Source organism: Pseudophryne corroboree, chromosome 4 (genome assembly GCF_028390025.1).
Source record: "Pseudophryne corroboree isolate aPseCor3 chromosome 4, aPseCor3.hap2, whole genome shotgun sequence".
NCBI classification, from domain to species: domain Eukaryota; kingdom Metazoa; phylum Chordata; class Amphibia; order Anura; family Myobatrachidae; genus Pseudophryne; species Pseudophryne corroboree.
Genome location: NC_086447.1, coordinates 417,529,037 through 417,553,997, shown reverse-complemented (window position 1 = coordinate 417,553,997; position 24,961 = coordinate 417,529,037). Strand labels below are relative to the sequence as shown.

Sequence of the window (24,961 nt, the reverse complement as noted above, 5' to 3'; positions counted from 1 at the left end):
AGTCCCTCTCCTTTCGCATTGGCTGGTCTGCGCTGCTGTGAATGCTGGGATGCGCTTCCCTCATCCCAGCATTCACAGTGGCGGCGGCCAGCCAATGCAGAAGCAGAGGGACAGCTGCAGTGGCGCCTCTACCAATTACATAGCGCTGCTGCTGCTCCAGTCCCCCTCCCTCCTTCTCCTTCTCCCCTGCCCGGGATCTGCCAGCACCGAGGAGCCTGTTTGCCTGAGCCAGCGGGGAGAGATGGTAAGTATCTATCTGTCTGTCTGTCTCTCTCTGTCTATCTCTCTATCTATTCTGTCTGCCGTAATGTGTAAAAAGGGGGACGCTGTCTGCCGTAATGTGTAAAAACGGGACGCTGTCTGCCGTAATATGTAAAAACGGGGATGCTGTCTGCCGTAATGTGTAAAAAGGGGACGCTGTCTGCCGTAATATGTAAAAAGGGGGACGCTGTCTGCCGTAATGTGTAAATAGGGGGACGCTGTCTGCCGTAATGTGTAAATAGGGGGACGCTGTCTGCCGTAATGTGTAAAAAGGGGACGCTGTCTGCCATAATGTGTAAAAAGGGGGACTGGCTGCTGTAATGTGTAAAAAGGGGACGCTGTCTGCCGTAATGTGTAAAAAAGGGGACGCTGTCTGCCGTAATGTGTAAAAAGGGGGACACTGTCTGCTGTAATGTGTAAAAAGGGGACGCTGTCTGCCGTAATGTGTAAGAGGGGCTCTACCTGGTGTAGTGACGGTACTGTGTGGCGTAATTTGAATAATGGAGACTACTGTGCACCGTAGTATGAATTGGTATTATTTTGTGGCCACACCCCTTCCCCCATGAAGCCACTCCCCTACATTTTTTACGCGCGCCTACGGTGCGCACTGCCCGTATTTTCCATAAGGGAGGGGCGCCAATACCGTTTCTTGCACACAGCGCTAAAATGCCTAGTTACGGCACTGGTACTATGAGTAAGGTGATAGTGTCCTGTGCCACTCACATCATCAAGCAGGATCCGACATTGCCTATCACCAGCAGGATCCCGTTGCACTCACAGATCCTGGGGTTCAGCCAGGAATGGAGCCTGTCCCATGGAACCTGGCCCAAGGTGTTTAGACAGGCAGTCCCAGTGCTCAGGGATGGTCATAACCTAAAAGGACATCCCTGGCCTCCTCTACAACACCTGCTACTGCTCCCAGCTATTGACACCCGAAAGTGCCACCTACAAAATCCAGAGCAGATGACAGCTACCGTTTTGTGTTCTATAGTGGAACAAAAATCCCAGAAGCGCAGCAGTCAGCACTAACAAACATATGAATCGGCCAGAACTAGCAGGGGAGCGTAGGACCAGGCCAGCGCAAGCCTGCACACACTGTTCTGTTTAGAGATGGCTACTGACTCACTGTCTCAACACAGTGACTCGAATCATCAGGAAGTATGAATGATTCGAGTCACTCAGAGAGGCAGTAGCCTCTCTCAGCCAGAGGGAGGAAACTCAGTGTGTCCTTCAGTCAGTGTCTTCTGCTGAGTGTCTTTAGCTGTGATTGGCCAGAGGCTATACCAGGTGACACCCAGTGGGAGGGGGGAGGGAGCAGTCACGTCTCACAAGTCAGTGAGTGCTGTGCTGCTCTGCCTGATCCATTTCATGAATCATGATTCATCCTGAGTCCGCCTGTGAGTTGAGACAGTTGTACACTGTGTAGACTCAGTGACTCAGTGGATGGATCTGATTCATGCAGCATAAGCCTGCAGGAGGTGGAGCCCCTGTGGTACAGTGTTCTCAACTCACTGTTCCTGCTCAATGTGATTGTGGGTGGCAAACTCCCTGGAGGCTAGATAGTGGATAATATAATAAATCCAAGCCCACCTAATTAGCAAAGTATGCAAAGTAAAAAAAAAAATGTTTTCATTTGGTTTAGTTACAGACTGAATGATGTATTGCATGGCTGTTAAGCTTTCTCTCCTAAACCAGAAGTAATGTGCATATTCTGTAACTAGTATGCAGTAAGTGGTTATTAATAATATATCAACATAACACTGAATCTATGTTAATATATTATTAACAATCAGTGCATAAGCAGCTGCCTCCCCCAGATACACTGCACAATCACTGCAGCTGAATAACTCCCTCCATGAGTCCAGCACTGATCTGCCAGCACTGGCAACTCACTTATTCATGTGCAGTCTCTGCAATACATTAACTACAAATGAGTCATGACTCCTGTGCCGAGACACTGACTCGAGACACTTCACTGAACTGAGTCATGTGTCTCAACTCAATTCAGTGAATCACTTTGCCCATGACTAGTCCTGTTCAGGGGCGTTTTAAGAGAGGAGGAGGCCCGTGTTCAGCCTCCTCCGTCGGGCCCCCTCCTCTCTGCCCGGAGCGCCGTAGAGTCTGAGCACTAGAGGGCTCAGACTCTACTGCGCATGTGCAGATCTCTGGGAAAATGGCGCGGCGGCCATTTTCCCTGAGATCTCTCAACTGCGCATGCACAGAACACCGTGAAAATGGCTGCTGGGCCATTTTCACTGTGTTGTAGCGGCGCTGCGGATGCGCTGGACTTCGGAGGGGTAAGTATTTTACAAATGGGTGCAGTGTGTGCGGTGGGGGCCCCCTCTGGACTCAGGGGCCCGTGTGCACCGCACACACTGCACCCATTATAGAAACGCCAGTGGTCCTGTTGACCCAATCTGCTGCTGTAGCTCACATATGCTGGACAGCTTTATATTTACACTGCAATTTACAACTAGATTTCAGTCCTCTCTAAACATTTTTGCTGAGATGCGTATTTCCACAACAGCTGGAAGAGCGCATGTTGAATACCCTTCATGTAGAGGGATGCAAGGATGTGAATATTTTTACTTTACTTAGCCGATCATTTTCTTTACCAATCAGAGCTTGCAGATCAGCAGCCAATCAGTCAGCGGCTCGTGAGCTGGTGCCACATTGGAAATGGCCAGAGCTCCTCACATGCTGTAACCGGACTTGGAAGTCACCCCAGACAATAAAGGGGTGATATGAGTAACAGTGTCAGAAGCACAGCGGGGGGTCATAAGGGGTAACAGTTATGGGAGGAAGGGGAGTGCAGCTGTAACGTCCGTGCTTATGTGAATGTGCCGTATACAGTGCAGAGGCAATTGTCCAAATGGGTAATATCTTGTCCTTACGCGTTTCTCCGCACCCGTACACCTGCGGTTTCGTCATAAGATATTACCCATTTGGACAATTCACTCTTCCGGTATCCACATTGGAAAACTATTCCAGCCGTGCATGGGACTTCTATATATTACCGACATATGGACACTGACATCATCCCTGGCTGTGGAATAAGGATCCGGTAAGACAGACCCTGCACTGTATACGGCACATTCACATAAGCACGGACGTTACTGCTGCAGGCGGGTGTAGTACTGGTGACCGGCGGTCTCCTGACCGCCGGTCACCTTACCGACGCCGGGATCCCGGCAGCATACCGACGCCGGGATCCCGGCGGGGAGGGGCGAGTGCAGCAAACCCCTTGCGGGCTCGCTGCGCTCGCCACGCTGCGGGCTCGGTGGCGACCTACGGTCGCCACGGGTTCTATTCCCACTCTATGGGTGTCGTGGACACCAACGAGTGGAAATAGTCCCTGTTGGTCGGCATGCCGACCATCGGGATAGTGAGCCGTCGGGCTCACGGAGGAGGTCATGTGACTGTCGGTCAGCTGACCGGCAGTCACATGAATACCACCCCTGCAGGCACAGGTGGAAGCATAGTGCCGCTCCGGCAATTGGAGACTCCGGCGCCCTCCCTCTGCCCCTGTCCTGATTAAAACCGAACAAAGGAGGAATTAACAATTGTACTTATCATCGGACTAAAAAACCTCAAACAACAGAGAAACGGTTAATAAGATCAGCAGCGTGCCTACTACTGGGTCTGTTCTCTGTCTAAGATAAATAGACATTTAGAGGCTTACACAAATGTGTGTCAAGTACACTTTTTTATAAAAGGCTAATGCTTATATGAATCACTGATTCAAGTGGATTATAGTAGTGACTTGCAATAGTCACACCAACAGGGGTATTAACTTATAGAATTTATTAGAGATAAGCGGGTTCGGTTCCTCGGAATCCGAACCCCCCCCGAACTTCACCCATTTTACACGGGTCCGAGGTAGACTCGGATCCTCCCGCCTTGCTCGGTTAACCCGAGCGCGCCCGAACATCATCATCCCGCTGTCGGATTCTCGCTAGATTCGTATTCTATATAAGGAGCCGCGCGTCGCCGCCATTTTCACTCGTGCATTGGAGATGATAGGGAGAGGACGTGTGCAGCGTTCTCTCAGTTGTGTTCAGTGTGCTGCAAATATCTGTGCTCAGTGTGCTGCAAATATCTGTGCTCAGTGTGCTTGCAAATATCTGTGCTCAGTGTGCTGAAAATATCTACATTCTCTGCCTGAAAAATGCTCCATATCTGTGCTCAGTGTGCTGCAAATATCTGTGCTCAGTGTGCTAATTGCTTTATTGTGGGGACTGGGGACCACCAGTATTATATAGTAGGAGGACAGTGCAGAGTTTTGTTGACCAGTGACCACCAGTATTATACGTTCTCTGCCTGAAAAATGCTCCATATCTATGCTGCATTGTAGTATATAGTAGGAGGACAGTGCAGAATTTTGCTGACCAGTGACCACCAGTATTATATCAGTACGGTACAGTAGTCCACTGCTCTACCTACCTCTGTGTCGTCAAGTATACTATCCATCCATACCTGTGGTGCATTTAAGTTTTGCGCAGTGTATATATATAGTAGGAGGACAGTGCATAATTTTGCTGACCACCAGTATGTAATATATAGCAGTATGGTACAGTAGTCCACTGCTCTACCTACCTCTGTGTCGTCAAGTATACTATCCATCCATACCTGTGGTGCATTTAAGTTTTGCGCAGTATATATATAGTAGGAGGACAGTGCATTGTTTTGCTGACCACCAGTATATAATATATAGCAGTACGGTACAGTAGTCCACTGCTCTACCTACCTCTGTGTCATCAAGTATACTATATCCATCCATACCTGTGGTGCATTTTAGTTGTTGTGCGCAGTAGTAGGAGGACAGTGCATAATTTTGATGACCACCAGTATATAATATATAGCAGTACGGTACAGTAGTCCACTGCTCTACCTATCTCTGTGTCGTCAAGTATACTATCCATCCATACCTGTGGTGGATTTTAGTTGTTGTGCGCAGTAGTAGGAGGACAGTGCATAAGTTTGCTGACCACCAGTATATAATATATAGCAGTACGGTGCAGTAGTCCACTGCTGTACCTACCTCTGTGTCGTCAAGTATACTATCAATCCAGCGACCTAGGTGCACCTCTTTTTTTCTTTGCATCATGTGCTGTTTGGGGACTATTTTTTGAAGTGCCATCCTGTCTGACACTGCAGTGCCACTCCTAGATGGGCCAGTTGTTTGTGTCGGCCACTTGGGTCGCTTAGCTTAACCATCCAGCGACCTTGGTGCACCTCTTTTTTTCTTTGCATCATGTGCTGTTTGGGGACTATTTTTTAAATCTGCCATCCTGTCTGACACTGCAGTGCCACTCCTAGATGGGCCAGGTGTTTGTGTCGGCCACTTGGGTCGCTTAGCTTAGCCCCACAGCTACCTCATTGCACCTCTTTTTTTCTTTGCATCATGTGCTGTTTGGGGACTATTTTTTAAATCTGCCATCCTGTCTGACACTGCAGTGACACTCCTAGATGGGCCAGGTGTTTGTGTCGGCCACTTGGGTCGCTTAGCTTAGTCATTCAGCGACCTCAGTGCAAATTTTAGGACTAAAAATAATATTGTGAGGTGTTCAGAATAGACTGGAAATGAGTGGAAATTATGGTTATTGAGGTTAATAATACTATGGGATCAAATTTACCCCCAAATTCTATGATTTAAGCTGTTTTTGAGGGTTTTTTGTAAAAAAACACCCTAATCCAAAACACACCCGAATCCGACAAAAAATTTTCAGGGAGGTTTTGCCAAAACGCGTCCGAATCCAAAACACGGCCGCGGAACCGAATCCAAAACCAAAACACAAAACCCGAAAAATGTCCGATGCACATCACTAGAATTTATGTATATGTTTTGTGTACTATGTGTCAACTGTTTGTCATGATGAATTTTGATTTTTAACGTGCTTTTAATTTAATGTAGACAATAAATTTTGGAACTATACAGCGCTCTCTAGATATTATTTTTTTTTTTTATATTTCTTCTTTTTTACAATATCCAATACATCTGTTTCAATACAAAAAGATGCACTCACCAGGGACACTGCACCCTAGAGGCTTGAACGAGCATTTAGGGCTTAATGTATTCTTATAAACTCTGCTGTTATATGGTATAATCCAGTCTTAGGTGCCTTGTTGCAATGTACATGCAGGATACCTGGGATGCAGCGAGTATGATGCCTACCGCTGCAGGGCTAAGCTCTATTAAGATCTATTATGTGTGCCTCTATGATATAGCATCTGTTTGCACCATGCATTGTTTAATGTTTATATCATGTATTGTTCATAAATGCTGCTGTATATGTTTATACCATGCTGTCCTACGCTGGTTTACTCTGGCTATATGTCAATATGTACTGATTGGTGCTTATACCCCAGTAAGTCTCTCCATATGTATTCTCTATATGCTGTTTACCATGTTGTTGCTGCTTGTGATGTATATTGTACATGTTTGCATTACTTTTGTTTATTGGTTTTGCCATAGCTACTGGCCATGGGTGATGACGTCATGTGAGAGCGCCGACGGACCTGGCGTGTGCCTGTGATCCGGAAGCGTGGTGATGGCGTCTGCACACACTATTTAGGTAAGCACTTTTGTTCTTTTTCACTTGACCTGATGAAAATGCATAAGTAAAACGCATTGAAACGTTGTCTTCACTTTGGATGTAAGTGTACTTTTGTCCCGGCCGCTTGGAGTGCCGCACCCAATGTTGCCTGTATCCCATTACTGTGGAGGCACCCAGCGCTATTGTACTGACTAATGTATATATGTATGCACATGGATATATATGTACTATAATTAAAATAAAGTAAACTTTTATTAAGCACTTACAAGTGCCACCAGGAAGACAGCAGGCTGCAGAGGACGCTAGACAGCCATTAATAATACTCATGCAGCAAAAAAAAAAAAAAAAAAATATATATATATATATATATATATATATATATATTTTTTTTTTTTTTAGGTTGAGGGGGTTTCTGGGTGCTCGGCAGGGGTGTATCTAGGGGTCTGAGCTTCCCTGGCAAAGTAAGGGACTGGCGCCCCCCCCCCCCATCCACGCCATATTTTTTTTATAATATACTCACTAACCCCACCGACACCTTCTTCACCATTAACCCTACCCTAGTCTAGCCACACATTAGAGGGGGATGTATGATACTGCCCGGGATTGTGTCGGCATAAGTCTTCCCGCTTCGCCTCTTTACCAAGATGTAAGAACATCTTTTATGCCAGAGTGTGGGAGTGAAAACTCCCCCTCCGGCTATCCCTGTCAGGCTACAGAATGCATCAGTCTCAGTGCCCACCATAGTATTTATTCCACCAGTACACACAGCGGGATGCAGTTAATATCCCGACGGTCGGGATCCCGGTGCACAACATAACGGCGCCGGAATCCCTACACACAATGGAAGGCCGACGCTGGAATCCCAAAAGGGCACAGGACACTGACGCCGGAACCCCAACCGCCGGGATCCTGAATGTACAGTCACAGACAGCGGACCACGTAAGTACTACACCTGGGATGGGGGGAGGGGGGGGTGTAGGTTTAGGCACCACCAGGGGAGTTAGGCTTAGGCTGCGGAGGGGAGACGGGCAGCAAGGGCAGTTAGGTTTAGACGCTCCCCTCCCGTGGGGGTTCAGGGTAGGCAGGAAGGAGGGGTTGGGGTTAGGCACCTAAAAGGTAGGGTTAGAGATAGGGTAGGGGGAGAGTTAGGGTAGGGGGAGGGTTAGAGTTAGGGTAGGGGTTACACCACTTACCAACCCACATCAGGATTTCGACAATTGGGATGCTGCTGCTGGCCTCCTGACCACTGGCATCCCGACAGCCGGCATTTCATTCCCAACCCCACACAGCACCCCTATATAAAACCCTAGTATATATATACAGCACCCCCCATATTACCCCCAGTACACACAGTACCCCATATTAAGCCCAGTACACAGTGTCTCCATTTTACCCTTGCCCGAGTGCACATAGCACTCCCATATTATCTGCAATACATTCAGCAACCCCATATTGCCCCTCCATACGCACTGCACCCCTATATCACCCCAGTACATTAAGCTCCCCCATACTGCCCCCAAAAACACAGTGCCCCCCATGGTACCTGCTTTTTTATTTCCTCCTGTAAATAAATGCAGGCAGCCAGGAGAGTGATGAAGGAAAGTTGTCCCTTGAGGGTGGCACAGGCTCACAGCCGCATGGCCACCGTGGGAGAACAGCAGCGGGACAGTGCGCTCAGCCACATCCCGCCCTGTGAGAAGCCGCCAGTGAGGGATAGTAGGGGGCGGGTCCGGGTGCTGTGGCCATAGAGGCTACGCTACTGCACGCCCGCACGCCCCCCCCCCCCCCCCCCCGAGGCAGGCCAAACGTCTCCAGCCCCTGCCTCCGCAGCCGTCCGCACAGCTCAGAGAGCAGTGCTCTGCATACGGCAGCGGCGCGGTCACTGTGTGACAGTGGCTGCTGACGACAGAGGGTGTCAGGCCAGCATGACACCGCTGGGCGGCGCCCCTTCCTTGGCAGGCGCCCCTGGCGAGTGTCATCCTGGCCAATGCGTAGATACGCCCCTGGTACTCGGAAACACCCCCTGGGTGCGCCACTGTATAGTATCATATAATATGATAGAGTGATGTTATAATAACACCCACCCACACAGCCCAACGTTGACTGTTTTTTTTTGTGTTTTTTTTTACAGGTTTATATAAAATGTATGCCCCACCCACATTGTAGCTCCACCCACAATTTTCCCTGTGATGGCTGCCATAATCTATATTCGCTTCCGAAAAAATTAGGCCCTGATTGTAGGTAAGCTTTTCTTGTTGACCTAGGTGCTTACACTGATATAATGAAACAGATTATACTAACCTCATATGTTTTGTTAACTTCATTGTAAACTTCAGCATATAGTGGTTTCAAGGATACTGTTACACTGCCTTTTAAAGGCTTGCCAAAGGTATACCTACGGTACAAAATTAAGTTACTTAAATCAAACAAAATTCTGTTGTCATAATTATATAAGTTGCAAAAACAATATTACATTTCATTATATGTAAAATCTATAGTAGATCATGGCAACCAACCAAACACCTTTCTAACAACACTAGACAAATAAAGGCAAAAGAATATACCTTATTAGTTATTATACATATGTACAGTACATTAAGTATAAAAACATTACAGTACATATATGGCATTCTCCTGGAAAGACCTAGAAGTCACAGAGCTCCGCAGTGTTACAAATAGCTGTGCGTCAGCTGTTTATTTAGACAATGCCCACTGTACCTTAGCTAAAGAGAAGTTTAATTCTGCTAGTGCATACTTGCCAACTGTCCTGATTTTCGTGGCACAGTCCTGTTTTTTGGGACTATCCCGCTGTCCCACCCGTGGGCCGCAGTTTCCTGCGGTCGGGGGCGGAGGAGGGGGCAGTTGGGAGGCCCCTGTCACTTGCTGCTCTGCATAGCAGAGCAGCGGTGAATAGACACTGTGCTCATGCGCACAGCGTCTATTCACTGAAGAGAAAGGGACTGGGGGCATGCCAGCAGCCCACAGAGCACTGGGCATGCGCCCTTAGTGACGGATACGGGGAGGGGGCGTGGCTTACAATCACGGCAGCCCCGTAAAACCACGTCCCTTTTTCACAAGACTTGCCCCCTTTTGAGTGCACGCACAGCAACGCTGCACAAGGAGCTTTTCACGTATCCGATGTTGGGCGGGATGCAAGTGTTTCATAGAAACTAATGTGCTAGCCTTTGTTTATGCTAATCTTATTTTAGTATATTATGAGCTAATCATCACACATTTACTTGCATTTTTCACTAAAGTGCAGGTTTACAAAAGCGAGGATGTTGCCCATAGCAACCAATCAGATTTTACTTATCATTTATCTAGCACCTTGTAGAAGATAATAGCTACAGTCTGATTGGTTGCAACATCTCCACTTTTGTAAACCTGCACTTTCGTAAATGTATCCCTTAGCCTCAGTACATTTGTTGCATCTCTTCCCTGCTTATATAGTTTCTATATCATCAGCAAGTTTATTTTTAACATCGAAAATTTGCAGACATTGAGGCCCAGATTTATCAAGCCTTGGAGAGTGATAAATTGCACGGTGAAAAAGTATCAACCAATCAGCTCCTAACTGTCATTTTTCAAACAAAGCCTGTAGTTTAAGTAAAGCAACTACTGCAGCTAATGTCTGTATGAGAGAATTGTGCAAGCAATGTGTCATTATAAATTCACATGCAATATAGAGACAGGCAGGCAGGTAGCTAGGTAGGTAGGTAGGTGCATATCTCAGTGATGACCTCATTATGTGACTTACTTTGCTGTGACTGCACCAGTAAGATTGAGCATCTTTGTGCCAATGTAGAAAGCTGGAACATCCAGTGTTACATCAAACTTTGGTATAGCTGTTAGAAAAGCAGAAATGTTACTTTTGTAATTTAAATCCGATGTAATGAATGTTCACGTTGGTGTAATTTTCTTTGGGATGTGCACAATCCCATACTTTAACATCATTGTAATGTATACCCCAATCAACAGAAAGAATAACTTGCGCCCTTGCTGCTGCTCAGTACCACCCCCAAGAGCACAACTCCTTGAAACAATAGACAAAACAAAATATATGGGGTAGTCCACAAGCGCTGCAAAATAACCAATCAATTTTCATCAATTTCTCAGGATCTTATATTCTTATTCTGCTCCAACGAGTACAAGAAATTTCCCCCACTTATTTTCCTCCACGATTTTTTCAGGATTCGCACCTTTTGACTAACCTCCTCAATGCGAGAGATGTACGTCAAAAGGTTTCTTTAGCAGTTCCTCTCATATATATTTACTTCTCAGGATAGGTGATTCCACAACCCCGTCCCTTAAAATGGACACTCACCTCCCAGCAGTGCCCTATATTCCTTGAAAGGTTTCTTTATTATCTACAGGTCTCAGGGTTCCAACTGGCGACCACCGGTATTGCAACAGATATGTGGATAAAAAAACCAATGGATATCCAAAAAAAATGCACTAATTTATTGTACCTAATACAGATATATCCATAAAACATTAAAATTACAAAACAAACATAAAAATACGTTTAAATCTCTAGCAGAACCATATTCAGGATCTAAGGAATACAAGGAAATGGAGGAAGTAATTACTAACAGGATTAAGAAAAATGAGAAAGAGATTAAAACTAAGAAACAGAAAAAATATTTTAGGGATAGGAAAGATAAGGATGAGGAGAAAGGTATACCGCAGCGTAAAAAAGAGGTGGGAGAAGAAGAGGGTGAATTAGAAGCACATACACGAACATCACGGCGCCCAAATGGGAAGGTGGTTGACAGGAACAGGACTCGAAACTTAGAAAAGTAGATACACAGGTACTTCAAGATGGACTAATTTTAGGAAAAAGGAAAGAGATAGTTCATGTGTCTATCACCCACATTTCTCTAGGAGAGAACCTCGGGAGGAATATGGATACAGAGGAAAGAGAACTCCTAGAGAGGGTGAAGGGGAAGGGGAGAGTTTCGAACTAAGACGTAGTGAAAATTACGGGAGTAATAGGCCCTACAATAGGAATAATGGGAGGAATATTCTCCATAGAGAAAGGGAATATCCCACTAGGAATTGGAGGAAAGAAAATTCCCCAATGTTAGAGGATCCCCCCTTTTCTCCTTCTTCTTTTTTAGAGAGTGGCCCGCGCCGGCCCCCAAGATGGAGGTAAAATCCAAACAGAGAAAACGGGGTAAAAGAGGTGGTAAGGCCGACTCTTTAAATAAAAGAAGAAGGATTAAAATTAGGAATATACCCATGAACAGTGGGAATAGTGAGGATAGTGGCAAAATTTTAGAAAATGAGGAGGATAATAGGTTGTGTGAGAAAAACAGCAAAATCACAAGTATTTACAACCTTAGTCAATATGAACTTAATGTCCATGAGAAATCTGTTCTTGAAAAGGGACTTAAGTTTGCCCCGGTGAATAGGTGTGATAAATTTGAAGTCTTTGTAGACATAGAGAGATTTATAAGACGCCTCACACTAAAAAGATTTTTTGATGAGAAACCAAAGGCAGATGATGTAGGGGTTATAAATGTAGGACATAGGTTTAAAAGGAAGTCAACCTTCTACCCCATGCATAAGAAAGGTAGTTTTATAGAGTCCTTTGAAAAACTAGTGAAAGCGGATTTGGAATTGGTGACCTTTAAACCTAATTGAAAAAATAATCTATCTAGGGAGGAAAGAAATGCCATCAAGACGTTACATAGGAATAAAGATATAGTCATTAAGCCCGCAGATAAGGGGGGGAGCATCGTCATTTTGAGTCTAGAGGACTAAAATAGAGAAGTATTACGGCAGTTAATGGACAAGGAAACATACCAAAAACTAAGAGGAAATCCTAGTAATGGTGTAATCGCCAAACTAGAAGTATTTCTGGCACTGTATTTAACAAAAGGGGTTATTACGGAAGAAGAACAGAAGTATATGATTATAGAAAATCTGGCAATACCGGTAATGTATGTATTGCCAAAAATACATAAAAATAGTGAGTGTCCCCCTGGTCGCCCAATAGTGGCGGGTACCAATTCCTGCCTATCTAACCTGTCTTGCTTTCTGGATTATATTCTACAACCTATGGTAAAGGAGACCAAATCATATCTAAAGGATACAATAATCCACCATCAATAAATTGATGACGGTTGATTGGCAACCTAGCTTTTTATTGGTGACAGCGGACATCACGTCGCTATATACAATAAATCATGAATTTGGCCTCAGGGCTTTATCATTTTTTATGGAAAGAAGTGGAATGTCAGAGGAAAAAAGGAATTTTGTTCTGGAGGGAACTTCATTGATCCTCCACAAACAATTTCTTCTGGTACGATGATTCATTTTACATGCAATTGACGGGAATGGCGATGGGTACCAGGCTGGCTCCCAGTTATGCAAACTTATTCATGGCACACTGGGAAGAGCAGCAAGTGTGGAGTGGCCATGAACTGGGGGCCAGCCTGGTATCCTGGAGCCGGTATATAGACGACATTCTATTTATCTGGGACGGGGACCGTACCTCACTGGAAACTTTTTGTAGACATCTTAACAATAATTCCTTGAATATAGAACTTACCTTCAATATTAGTGAAGTGGAAGTGAATTTTTTGGATTTAAGAGTGTATATTGACAAAGGTAAAATTAAGACCAGAAATTACACGAAAAGTACAGATTGTAATTAGTTTATAGATTTTTCTAGCAACCATCACAAGAACTGGTTGAAGAGTATCCCGATAAGCCAGTTCCATAGAATAAGAAGGAATTGTTCAGATGTGGAGGTTTATTGGGAACAAGCACAAAGATTAGAAGATCAGCTTAAAGCAAAAGGCTATGATAAGGAAATAGTACAAGCTGCAAAGGTTGAGAGTGGTTTGGATAATCGGACCAATATGCTTAATAATATACCTAAGAACAGGAAGGACACTATGGTATGTGTACCGTTCATTACAGGTTATAATAGTCAGCACAGGCAGGTGGAACAGATTATTAAACGTCACTGGTCCATCCTGAGCAAAGATGTATCACTGAAAGAATATATATCTGAAACCCTTAAATTTGTATATAGGAGAGCTAAGAATATAAAAGAAAGTGTGGTAAGAAGTGTGACTGCCGCACCCAAGATGCTTACTAGGAATGCATCAAAGGGCTTCTATAGATGCGGCATGTGCATGATGTGCCGCACATGTACAAGTAAACAAAGCAAAATTGTTCAGTATAAATCTAATCAAACTGGGGTAATATACACTATAAACGACTTTGTCACCTGTAACACAAAAAATTGTATATATATACTTGAGTGCTCATGTGGTGTGCAATATGTGGGACGCACCACTCGTATGTTAAAAACCCGTATGGCGGAACACGTACGGAATATAAAAAGGGGAATGGAGACCCATAATGTATCATCGCACTTTAAAAAAACACATGACTGTGATATAAAACATCTGGTGAGTTTTTGTGGTATTAAGGCTGTGGTCCCAAGCTGAAGAACCATTGATGGGGAAATCAAATTGGCTAAAATAGAGATGCGTACCATTTATGAGATGCAAACCCTGGACCCGAAAGGTCTAAATATTGACTTTGAAATTAAGTGGTTTTTACATTAATGGGTGACTTGTAAAATAAGAATGTTCTTTAGAAAAGAAAAAATCCTTTTGAGAACCCTGTTATTGGTCTTTAAAATTGTTTGCACCACTAACGGTTTATCATTTTGGTTCTTGTGCATGAGTTCGTTATGCTGCCTTTGAGATTATCTGACGAAAAAACACTGACCGACATTGAGAGAAATATGTCTTCCGGGTTGCGTTCCACACTATGGACGGAATGACCCGCACTTCCAGGCAAAGCGGAAGTCACGTGATTTGCGGCTCACCAATACACTGCGTTCCACGGACGGGAAGGAGAACGTCTATGAAAGCCTTGTTATGGAGTCGAATGCGGAACATAGGAGGGACTAATAAAGTTGGTTGAAGTGCAATAGGGCTCATGGGTAATCGGGACGGAAACCGTGGACCTCTGAAGGATAAAGAAAACAATGGGACGATAAATCCGGAATATGTGATAGAGCAGTGTATAAAGGATGTTAAATATGTGATCCAGTTCTGAGATTGTTTTTTACCAATTAATATTTTTAACTAATTTAAACGATGAAATCTTCCTTATGTATATTTTTATAGTGTATTTAAATTTGGTATTAAGATGTGTATAATGGATATGTGGATAATAACTTATGAAATAAAGGCACAATGTATGTTTTTAACAAATGTATTGTGATTGGCCAGTAAAGCTGGGAGGGGTGACCAGGAGGTATAAATGGCCTCATGTTTGGCTCCAGGAGACACCTTGAGGAAGGATCTAGATTCCGAAACGCGTCGGTGTGGCTCTTTTTTACATTCCAGGTCGTATGGTATAGTTCCACCTGTTTTTATTTCCCAGTAGGACCGACACTCGGCCGTGAGCTGTAGACTCTATGCACTATTTTTAAGAGAATAGAGGACAGACAGAGTGTTTGGTATCCCAGGGTGTTGGTGGAGTAGTGAATTCCAGTCGACCAGGGGAACGTATTTTTATGTTTGTTTTGTAATTTTAATGTTTTATGGATATATCTGTATTAGGTACAATAAATTTGTGCATTTTTTTTTGGATATCCATTGGTTTTTTTATCCACATATCTGTTGCAATACCGGTGGTCGCCAGTTGGAACCCTGAAACCTGTAGATAATAAAGAAACCTTTCAAGGAATATAGGGCACTGCTGGGAGGTGAGTGTCCATTTTAAGGGACGGGGTTGTGGAATCACCTATCCTGAGAAGTAAATATATATGAGAGGAACTGCTAAAGAAACCTTTTGACGTACATCTCTCGCATTGAGGAGGTTAGTCAAAAGGTGCGAATCCTGAAAAAATCGTGGAGGAAAATAAGTGGGGGAAATTTCTTGTACTCGTTGGAGCAGAATAAGAATATAAGATCCTGAGAAATTGATGAAAATTGATTGGTTATTTTGCAGCGCTTGTGGACTACCCCATATATTTTGTTTTGATCATTGTAATGTATACTATATCAAATAAAAAATAATAACGCTTTGCCACTACCAAATTAAATATATTTTAAACTAATTTTAAATGTATGCTTTGTAGCTCTACAATTATGCTTGCATGGGGTCATTCAGATGTGGTTGATACAGCGCTATCATGCGCAAAGTGCTGATGTTTGGTACTTTCCACATGTGCAGGACCCATCCCTAGAATGCAGGTTTGATCACTACTGCAGTAATAGACGCCTCCTGCTGCCTCACTATACAGAGCTATAACTGCTGCTTCCAAGGAAGTGATAACAAATCCAACCACAGAGACTTGCATTGAGTTGATGGATATAATTCTGTCTATCACAAATATAAACGTACAAAACTTTAGAAACTACTTTGCTAAAAAAAGAAATGAGACACATACCATATTCAGCAACTGAAACGTAAACGGTACTTAAAGAGTTCTAAAATAAAATGAAAGTAAAATATTAAAAATAGGTTATGGTCAACAACTGAGCTATCGAGAATAACACAAAATGAATTTAAAACATATGGTATGACATGCATTTTGATGTACTTAAACAATGGAAACAGTAGGTCTATTCATCTGCTAAGAACCTAGGTGTTAGTACAGTATCTGCAGATTTGTTAACATTAATTATTTTATCTCAATGTGATCATTTAGCCCATCTTTGGCATACAGTGCACCACTATCACATGAAAGGGCTCACAAATCCAGCATCATATAGGATGGCACTACTATATGAGGTAATTGTTATGTTATACCCAGTGGCGTAACTAGAAATTTTTCTCCCCCCCCAAGCCAAAAAATTCTTCGCCCCCCCATCCCCCATAATTGGCACTAGTAAAGGGACAAACATGCGCGCGCCGCAAAAAAAGTGTGTGGCTTCATTGAAATGGGTGTGGCTTCGCATAAAGGGGCGTGGCATTGCAGGAAAAGGACTACCTTATGCCCCAGTTTTGCAACCTGCACGCCCAGACGTTAGCCACCACAGGAAAGAAAAATAATCCTGATTCATGCCTCTTACATTATTTGTCATTTTTCCTCCTTATAGTAATGCCCAGTATACATTATGCCACATACTGCAATGGCCCTTAGACATTATGCCACACACAATAATGCCCATGACACAACATGCACACACCATAATGCCCCCGACACATTATGCCCCACACTGTAATGCCTGTGACACATTATGACAGGAATCGCAATGCCAGTTATACATTATAGCACATACAATGTCTGTGACACATTATGAGACACACCGCAATGACCCTGATACATTATACCACATACCACAATGCCCGTGATATAGTATACCACACACCGTAATGCCTGACACATTATGACACACACCGCAATGTCCGTGATACATTATGCCACACACTGCAATGACCCTGAGACATTATACCACATATCACAATGCCCGTGATATAGTATACCATACACCGTAATGCCTGTGACACATACCGCAATGCCCGTTATACCCTATGCCACACACCGCAATGCCCGTTATACATTATGCCACACTGCAATGCCCCTGAGACATTATATTACATACCACAATGCCCGTGATATAGTATGCCACACACCGTAATGCCTGTGACACATTATGACACACACCGCAATGTCCGTGATACATTATGCCACACACCGCAATGCCCATTACACATTAAGTCCTACAGTAAGGCTTCTAATTACTTTTAAATTACCTGCTCGTTGCCAGGGGTTTCATGCTCTTGGCTCCATGCACGGTGCCAAGGGTTTTCATGCTCAGGGTGTCATGCTCGTTGCCAGGGGTTTCATGCACTGGGTGTCATGCTCGTTGCTAGGGGGTAGTGCTTGTTGCTAGGGCTGTGACCCATGAGGGACACAGGAGAGGCGCGCACTGTGCCCTCCGTGTCCCTCCTTACAGCAGCGGAGGGTTAGTAAGAGCAGATTGACATGCAGACGCTCGTCCGCATGTCAATCTGCGCTAAAGCAGTGACGGCGCCCCCGCAGCCCCTCGCCCCCAAGCCACCGCGAGGGCTGCGGGGGCAGTAGTTACGCCACTGGTTATACCCCTTTCACACCGGTGCAATAACCCAGGATATTTCCAGGTTAATACAGGTCACAGTTCGGTGTGAAAATGTCTCTGAAAAACAACCCGGGTCCCGTGTCCCGGGAATCCAACCTTGTTAGTGAACAGGGTTGGACCTAGGAAGGACCCTAGTTAAGGGCTAGTCCCGTTTACAGCATAGGGAGAGCTGGATCCCCAGCACTTGGAGATGATGTAATCTCCAAGTGCAGGCAGAACAGTAACACTGCACCCATGTACTCAGGTTGGTACCATGGTGTGAACGGGGTATGTCCCAGGTTGGAACCATGTTCCAAATCCCGAGTCAGACCCAGGATTTTGGTGTGAAAGTAGTATAAGTGGCATTGGGCCACTATCGCACCTGCACTCCGAACTCCTTCCAAGTCTGGTGGTCATGACGTTGGTGAATTGCAAATTATGCTAACAATAAAACATATCGATCTGCCAACACTTAAGGAATTTTGGAAAATAACTCTTCTCACAGCGGCCTTTCAGTTCAGCTCACAATATATACGCTTTAAAAATCAGTAGCATGTTCTTCTCCAGACTGTACGTCCAAGAACACAGAAAATCAGAACGATAAATTATGTTTTAATTTCAAGAATAACTTCAGAGTTTACAGTTACAAAAAGGATTACAAAGAGTATATGATTATTTTCAATTTACAGATAGAGCCATCTTTATCTTGGCCTTTAATAGGATTAATTGAGCCAGGGCAGTCGGACTTAATCCCCTGCTGTAATGACTTAATCCCCTGATGTATTGTTCTCTTTATATTTTATAGCAGCTGAGAACAATAGATGAAGGCCTTATGCTAATAAACTATGGTTTGCCTAGGCGCAGCAGAGAAGCAAAGATAAACGTGGCTTCATCTATACATACAGATTTCAGGCAATTTCAGAGTTAATAAAAAAAAAGGATAAAAAAAAACCCCAGAGTCCTAACAACATGTACTGTAAGTTGAGAACTCTTGTTGTAAAGGAGTCATGTTAGAAGTGGGCGATAAATAACCAGTCACTCATGACTCTGCTTAGGTAATGCACACACACGGAACAATTTCTCCTCAGACTTTAGTTTATCCCTCAGTCATACTCTTTTGACCCCCTTGTGGATTTTTGACCCTTTTAAAACCAGAATTAATTGTTTGACCCTAGGTATCTGAAGGTCCTTTGTGTGCTCATGCCCAGGGTTTTCCCGGGCAAACAAGCAGGGGGCCTTACTCATCTTGTTTCATTCTGTTTGAAGACTAAGACCTGTAATTTATTCAATATGTTGTACTGGGCAGTTTTATGAACTTGGTCAGGAACAGATTCCGTGTCCAGATGCCTTCTTGAGCAAGTTCTACCACCTTTCTGCAAAAGAATTAGATACCTTTGTGGATGGCAAGCAGATAATTTCAGTTACACAGGCCCTTCCTGCTGGGTAGAGTATGCATACATTTCCTTTTACAATCCAATTGTCCCCTGACTCAATTCATACAGTTTTATAAATGACATTTTCCACACAGAATATACATTGATACAACATGCAATTTGAATGATACCATATTGTGGAATCAGATAACATGATGGATCCTGACACTGAGTTTAACCTATGTCCATTTTTTTGCACGAATGCACAAATTATACAGTGCATGCATACAAAAAACGAGATTTATGGTAAGAACTTACCGTTGTTAAATCTCTTTCTGCGAGGTACACTGGGCTCCACAAGGATTAACATTGGGGTGTAGAGTAGGATCTTGATCCGAGGCACCAACAGGCTCAAAGCTTTGACTGTTCCCAAGATGTACAGCGCCGCCTCCTCTATAACCCTGCCTCCGTGCACAGGAGCTCAGTTTCGTTAACCAGCCCAATGCAGTAGCAAGTACCAGAGACGACAATCGCTCGTAGCCAAATACACCACACACTCACCACAGGAGAGGGTGTCAGCGGCCATGCCATACCAACCCAAAGAAGCTATGTGCATCAGGGTGGGCGCCTTGTGGAGCCCAGTGTACCTCGCAGAAAGAGATTTAACAACGGTAAGTTCTTACCATAAATCTCGTGTTCTGCTGCGGGATACACTGGGCTCCACAAGGATTAACATCAGGGATGTCCTAAAGCAGTTCCTTATGGGAGGGGACGCACTGTAGCGGGCACAAGAACCCGGCGTCCAAAGGAAGCATCCTGGGAGGCGAAAGTATCGAAGGCATAGAACCTAATGAACGTGTTCCCCGAGGACCACATAGCCGCCTTGCACAATTGTTCAAGGGTCGCACCATGGTGGGTCGCCCAAGAAGGTCCAACCGACCAAGTAGAATGGGCTTTGATGTTAGCAGGAACCGGACGACCAGCCTGTACATAAGCATGTGTAATCACCATTCTAATCCATCTGGCCAGAGTCTGCTTGGAAGCAGGCCAGCCAGGTTTGTGAAACAGCACAAAAAGAGAATCGGATTACCTAATGGAGGATGTTCTCTACACATAGATACGGAGAGCCCGTACTACATCCAAAGACCACTCTTTGGGAGACAACTCAGGAGAATTAAAGGCCGTAACCACAATCTCCTGGTTAAGGTGGAAGGAAGACACCACCTTGGGTAAATAACCTGGCTGCTTTATAAGAACCGCCAGGTCATGGTGAAAAATCAAATAGGGAGACTTACAGGATAAGGCACCCAAGTCCGAGACCCTTCTAGCTGAAGCAATATCCAGCACGAATAACACCTTAAGGGAAAGCCACTTAAGGTCAGCAGAGGTAAGAGGCTCAAACCGAGACTCTTGTAAGGCCTCCAAAACCACCGACAGATCCCAAGGGGCCACAGGTGGCACATAAAGAGGCTGAATCCGCAACACAACCTGAGTGAATGCATGGACATCAGGTAGGGTAGCAATCTTTCTTTGAAACCAAACCGACAAGGCAGACAGGGGAACCTTGAGGGAGGCCAGACGCAGGCCTAAGTCCAGGCCTTGTTGCAGAAAGGCCAATAGTTTGGCAGTACTAAACTTGAAAACGCCATGATTGTGAGACGCACACCAAGAAAAGTAAGCATTCCAGACCCTATGGTAGATCCGAGCAGAAGCTGGCTTACGGGCCTTCAACATAGTTTGAACGACCGCCTCAGAAAAACCCTTGGCCCTCAGGAGGGAAGCTTCAAGAGCCTTGCCGTCAAAGCCAGACGGGCCAAATCCTGGTAAACACAAGGGCCCTGAACGAGGAGGTCTGGTCGTTGTGGAAGTAGAAGGGGACGATCCAAAAAAGGCCCTGTAGATCGGAGAACCAGTGCCGCCTGGGTCACGCTAGAGTAGGTTTCCTCCTTCTTGTTTGAACTTCCGTATTACTCTGGGCAGGAGTGACACCGGAGGGAACACATACGGCAGCTGGAAGTTCCATGGAATTGCCAGAGCATCCACGAACGCAGCTTGAGGATCCCTTGTCCTTGCTCCGAAGACCGGAACCTTGTGATTGTGTAGAGACGCCATCAGATCCACATCTGGAAGGCCCCACGAGAAGTTGAAACACCTCTGGATGGAGGCTCCACTCTCCGGCGTGTACGTCCTGACGACTGAGATAGTCCGCTTCCCAATTCAGAATGCCCAGAATGAACACTGCGGATATGGCCGGCAGATGACGTTCTGCCCACTGAAGAATCCGTGATACTTCCCTCATTGCCATGCGGCTTCGAGTGCCGCCTTGATGATTGATATATGCCACCGTGGTGGCGTTGTCCGATTGTACTTGAACAGGTCTGTTCTGTATCAGATGCAGGGCCATTGTCAACACATTGAACACTGCCTGCAATTCCAGAATGGTTATCGGGAGTAGTGACTCCTCCCCGGTCCACCGACCCTGGAGAGAGTGTTGTTCCAACACAGCGCACCAACCTCTCAGACTGGCATCTGTCGTCAGCAGGACCCAGTTGGAGATCCAGAAGGGACGGCCCCTGCTCAGTCGTTGGTCCTGAAGCCACCAGCTCAGTGACAGGCGGACCTCCGGAGACAAGGAGATCATGCGAGATCTGATCCGGTGAGGCAGACCGTCCCACTTGGACAGAATCAACTTCTGCAGAGGGCGAGAATGGAATTGAGCATACTCCACCATATCGAAAGCAGACACCATGAGACCTAGCACTTGCATTGCCGAATTAATCGACAGTTGCGGACGAGATAGGAAGCATCAAATCCTGTCCTGAAGTTTCAGGACTTTCTCCTGAGACAGGAACAACTGCTAGTTGTGAGTGTCCAATAACGCTCCCAGGTGTACCATGCTCAGAGCAGGAACCAGGGAGGATTTCTTCCAGTTGATCAGCCACCCATGGGCTTTCATGCACTGGACCGTCAGATTGAGATGACACAGGAGAAGTTCTGGGGAATTCGCTAGGATCAACAGATCGTCCAAATACAGTAGGATCCTGACCCCTTGATGGCGGAGTGTAGCCGTCATGACCGCTATAACTTTGGTGAAAACTCGGGGAGCCATTGTCAAACCAAAGGGTAACGCACAAAATTGGTAATGGAGGTTGCCCACCGCAAACCTCAGGTACTGCTGATGAGATACCGCAATAGGAATATGCAGGTAGGCATCCTGTATGTCCAGGGAGACCATAAAGTCCCCAGGCTCCAAGGCCAGAACAATAGAGCGCAGTTTCCATCCGAAACTTGGAGACCCGCACATGCTTCTTCAAGGACTTCAAATTGAGAATGGGCCGTGAGGACCCGTTCGGTTTCGGGACTAAGAACAGCGATGAATAGTACCCCTTGCCTCTCTGAGCCAGAGGCACCTGTACCACCACTCCTGTGGCCAGGAGGGAATGTACCACCGAGTGCAAAGTGTTTGCTTTTGCCGGATCCAGAGGCAAAATCGATGAGGGGGACGATTCTTGAAGGGTATGGCGTAACCTTGAGTGATGACATCCCTTACCCAGGTATCTGAAGTGGTCTTCAAACACTCCTGGGCAAAACCTAGAAGTCGGCCCCCCACCCTGGGATCCCCCAGAGGGAGGCCCGCCCCGTCATGCGGCAGGATTGTCAGTTTTGGATGTGGGCTGACGGGCATCCCAGGCACGCTTCGGTCTGGGCTTTGCAGGTCTGGAAGCACGAACTTGCTGTGGGTACGCCTGACCTTTTGCTTTACCTGGAGGACGAAAGGGCCGAGGGAGAGTACTTTTAGCCTTCTGTGCGGAAGGAGCCGTACTAGGTAGGCAAGCTGTTTTAGCAGTAGCCAGATCAGCCACAATATTATTGAGGTCTTCTCCAAAGAGAATGTCTCCCTTGAAAGAAAGCACCTCCAGGGTTTTCTTGGAATCCATATCCACCGACCAGGATCTCAATCAAAGGATACGTCTGGCCAAGACGGACATTGTAGCAGCCTTGGCCGCCAGCAACCCGGCATCGGAGGCCGCCTCCTTAAGGTACAGAGAAGCCGTGGTAATATACGAGAGACATTGTCGAGCGTGCTCAGATGCGTTGGATGGCAGTTCCACTTCAAGCTCCTGAGCCCACGCCTCAACAGCTTCAGCAGCCCATGTTGCTGCAATGGTTGGCCTATGAACAGCCCCCGTTAGGGTGTAAATCGATTTCAAACAACCCACCACACGTCTATCCGTTGGTTCCTTCAGAGAGGTGATGGTAGTTACTGGCAGAGCAGAGGAAACTACCATGCGTGCCACATGAGAATCTACAGGTGGAGGAGTTTCCCAATTCTTACATATCTCCGCAGAGAGAGGATAGCGAGCCAACAGTCTCTTTTTTGGTGTGAATTTTGTCCACGGATTTTCCCAGGATTCCTGACGTATGTCAACCAGGTGTTCAGAATGAGGTAAAACTTGTTTAACCACCTTCTTACGTTTAAACCTATCCGGTTTCTTAGAGACAGCCTCAGTCTATGGATTATCAGACACCTGAAGAATGAGCCTAATTGCCTCAATCAAATCCGAGACATCCACCAATGATTTCCCTTCCACCATCAGAAACATCTGAGTCAGTATCTGTGGGATCAGTATATGCACCATCCTCCTCATAGGAAGTGTCTGGGATAGCAGTAGATAGGGAGGAGGTAATGGCCCATGTAGAAGATGACTTAGTCTTAGGTGTGCAAGAGTGACACTTAGATTTAATCAATGACCGGTTCAAATGCTGTAACTGAGTGGAGATTTGATCTGCTCATGGCGGATTAATAGCAGAGACCATAAACTGCTGCAGTGGCACAGGTGGTCCCGCAGGGGGCGCCAATTTAGTTACAAGCGTGTTTAACAGCGTGGAAAAGGTAGCCCAAGGTGGGTCCTGTGATGCCCCCAGTGCTACAGACCCACTGGGAGGTAAGGAACCCCCTGAACCTGAACTCTCAGCAGCCATATTATCCTTCACCGTGTCTGCGGCATCACCACCACGCAATGTGGGAGAAACCCCAGCTCCGTTGCCACATGTAGCTGACATACTAATGTGCACAATATCGGGCAACCTGGTACAAGTCTTAGCAGCGATATACCTAGCAAGAACCCCCAATGAAGGCTATGACAGCACAAACCGGGAGTCCTAGAGATATATAGGGTGACTATAGATCACAAGTAAAAATACACAGCAAGTATACCTTGTGAAACAAATCATATTATGTAGAAAAACCTGATACACTTAGCCCCCTCAGGTATAGGAATATAGGAGTAGCACACTGAGTGAAATACCCAATAAGGCAGCCACGCAGCAGCTACATGCACACACACCTATAGTCACAAGCATACCATGCAGAAGTTGTACCATAAAACTGCACTGGACTAGCAATACAAAGTAATAATCAGTATGACTATATGTGTCAACAATAGATATAACAACGCACAGTAGATACCGGATGTATATTACAGGGTGTTTGTACCACACAACCCTGAATGTATGCACTCTTTCTTAACTAACACTGTCCCAGTGACAGGTAGAATACTTAAGTGTCCTGTAAAATGCACAGCGCTGGCGATCTTGGGCTTTACTGAGGAGGATTTGCCCCAGCAGTCCCAGGAACAGCTCAGCTCTGTCTGTGATGGCTGCTGACAGGGAGTGAGGGAGAGAAATG

The 24,961-nt window shown here is 45.5% G+C and overlaps 1 protein-coding gene across 1 annotated transcript in view; it reads right to left on the bottom strand.

The window, feature by feature from the left end:
• LOC134909676 (CD109 antigen-like) overlaps window positions 1–24,961 on the bottom strand; it is a 303,785-nt gene that overhangs the window by 154,294 nt on the left and 124,530 nt on the right. Inside the window, exons 6-8 of the mRNA XM_063916819.1 lie at window positions 16,246–16,285; window positions 10,576–10,663; window positions 9,120–9,213 (exon numbers count right to left, since the gene is read on the bottom strand). Coding sequence (XP_063772889.1) covers window positions 9,120–9,213; window positions 10,576–10,663; window positions 16,246–16,285 — 222 coding nt within the window. The remainder of the gene's footprint in view (window positions 1–9,119; window positions 9,214–10,575; window positions 10,664–16,245; window positions 16,286–24,961) is intronic.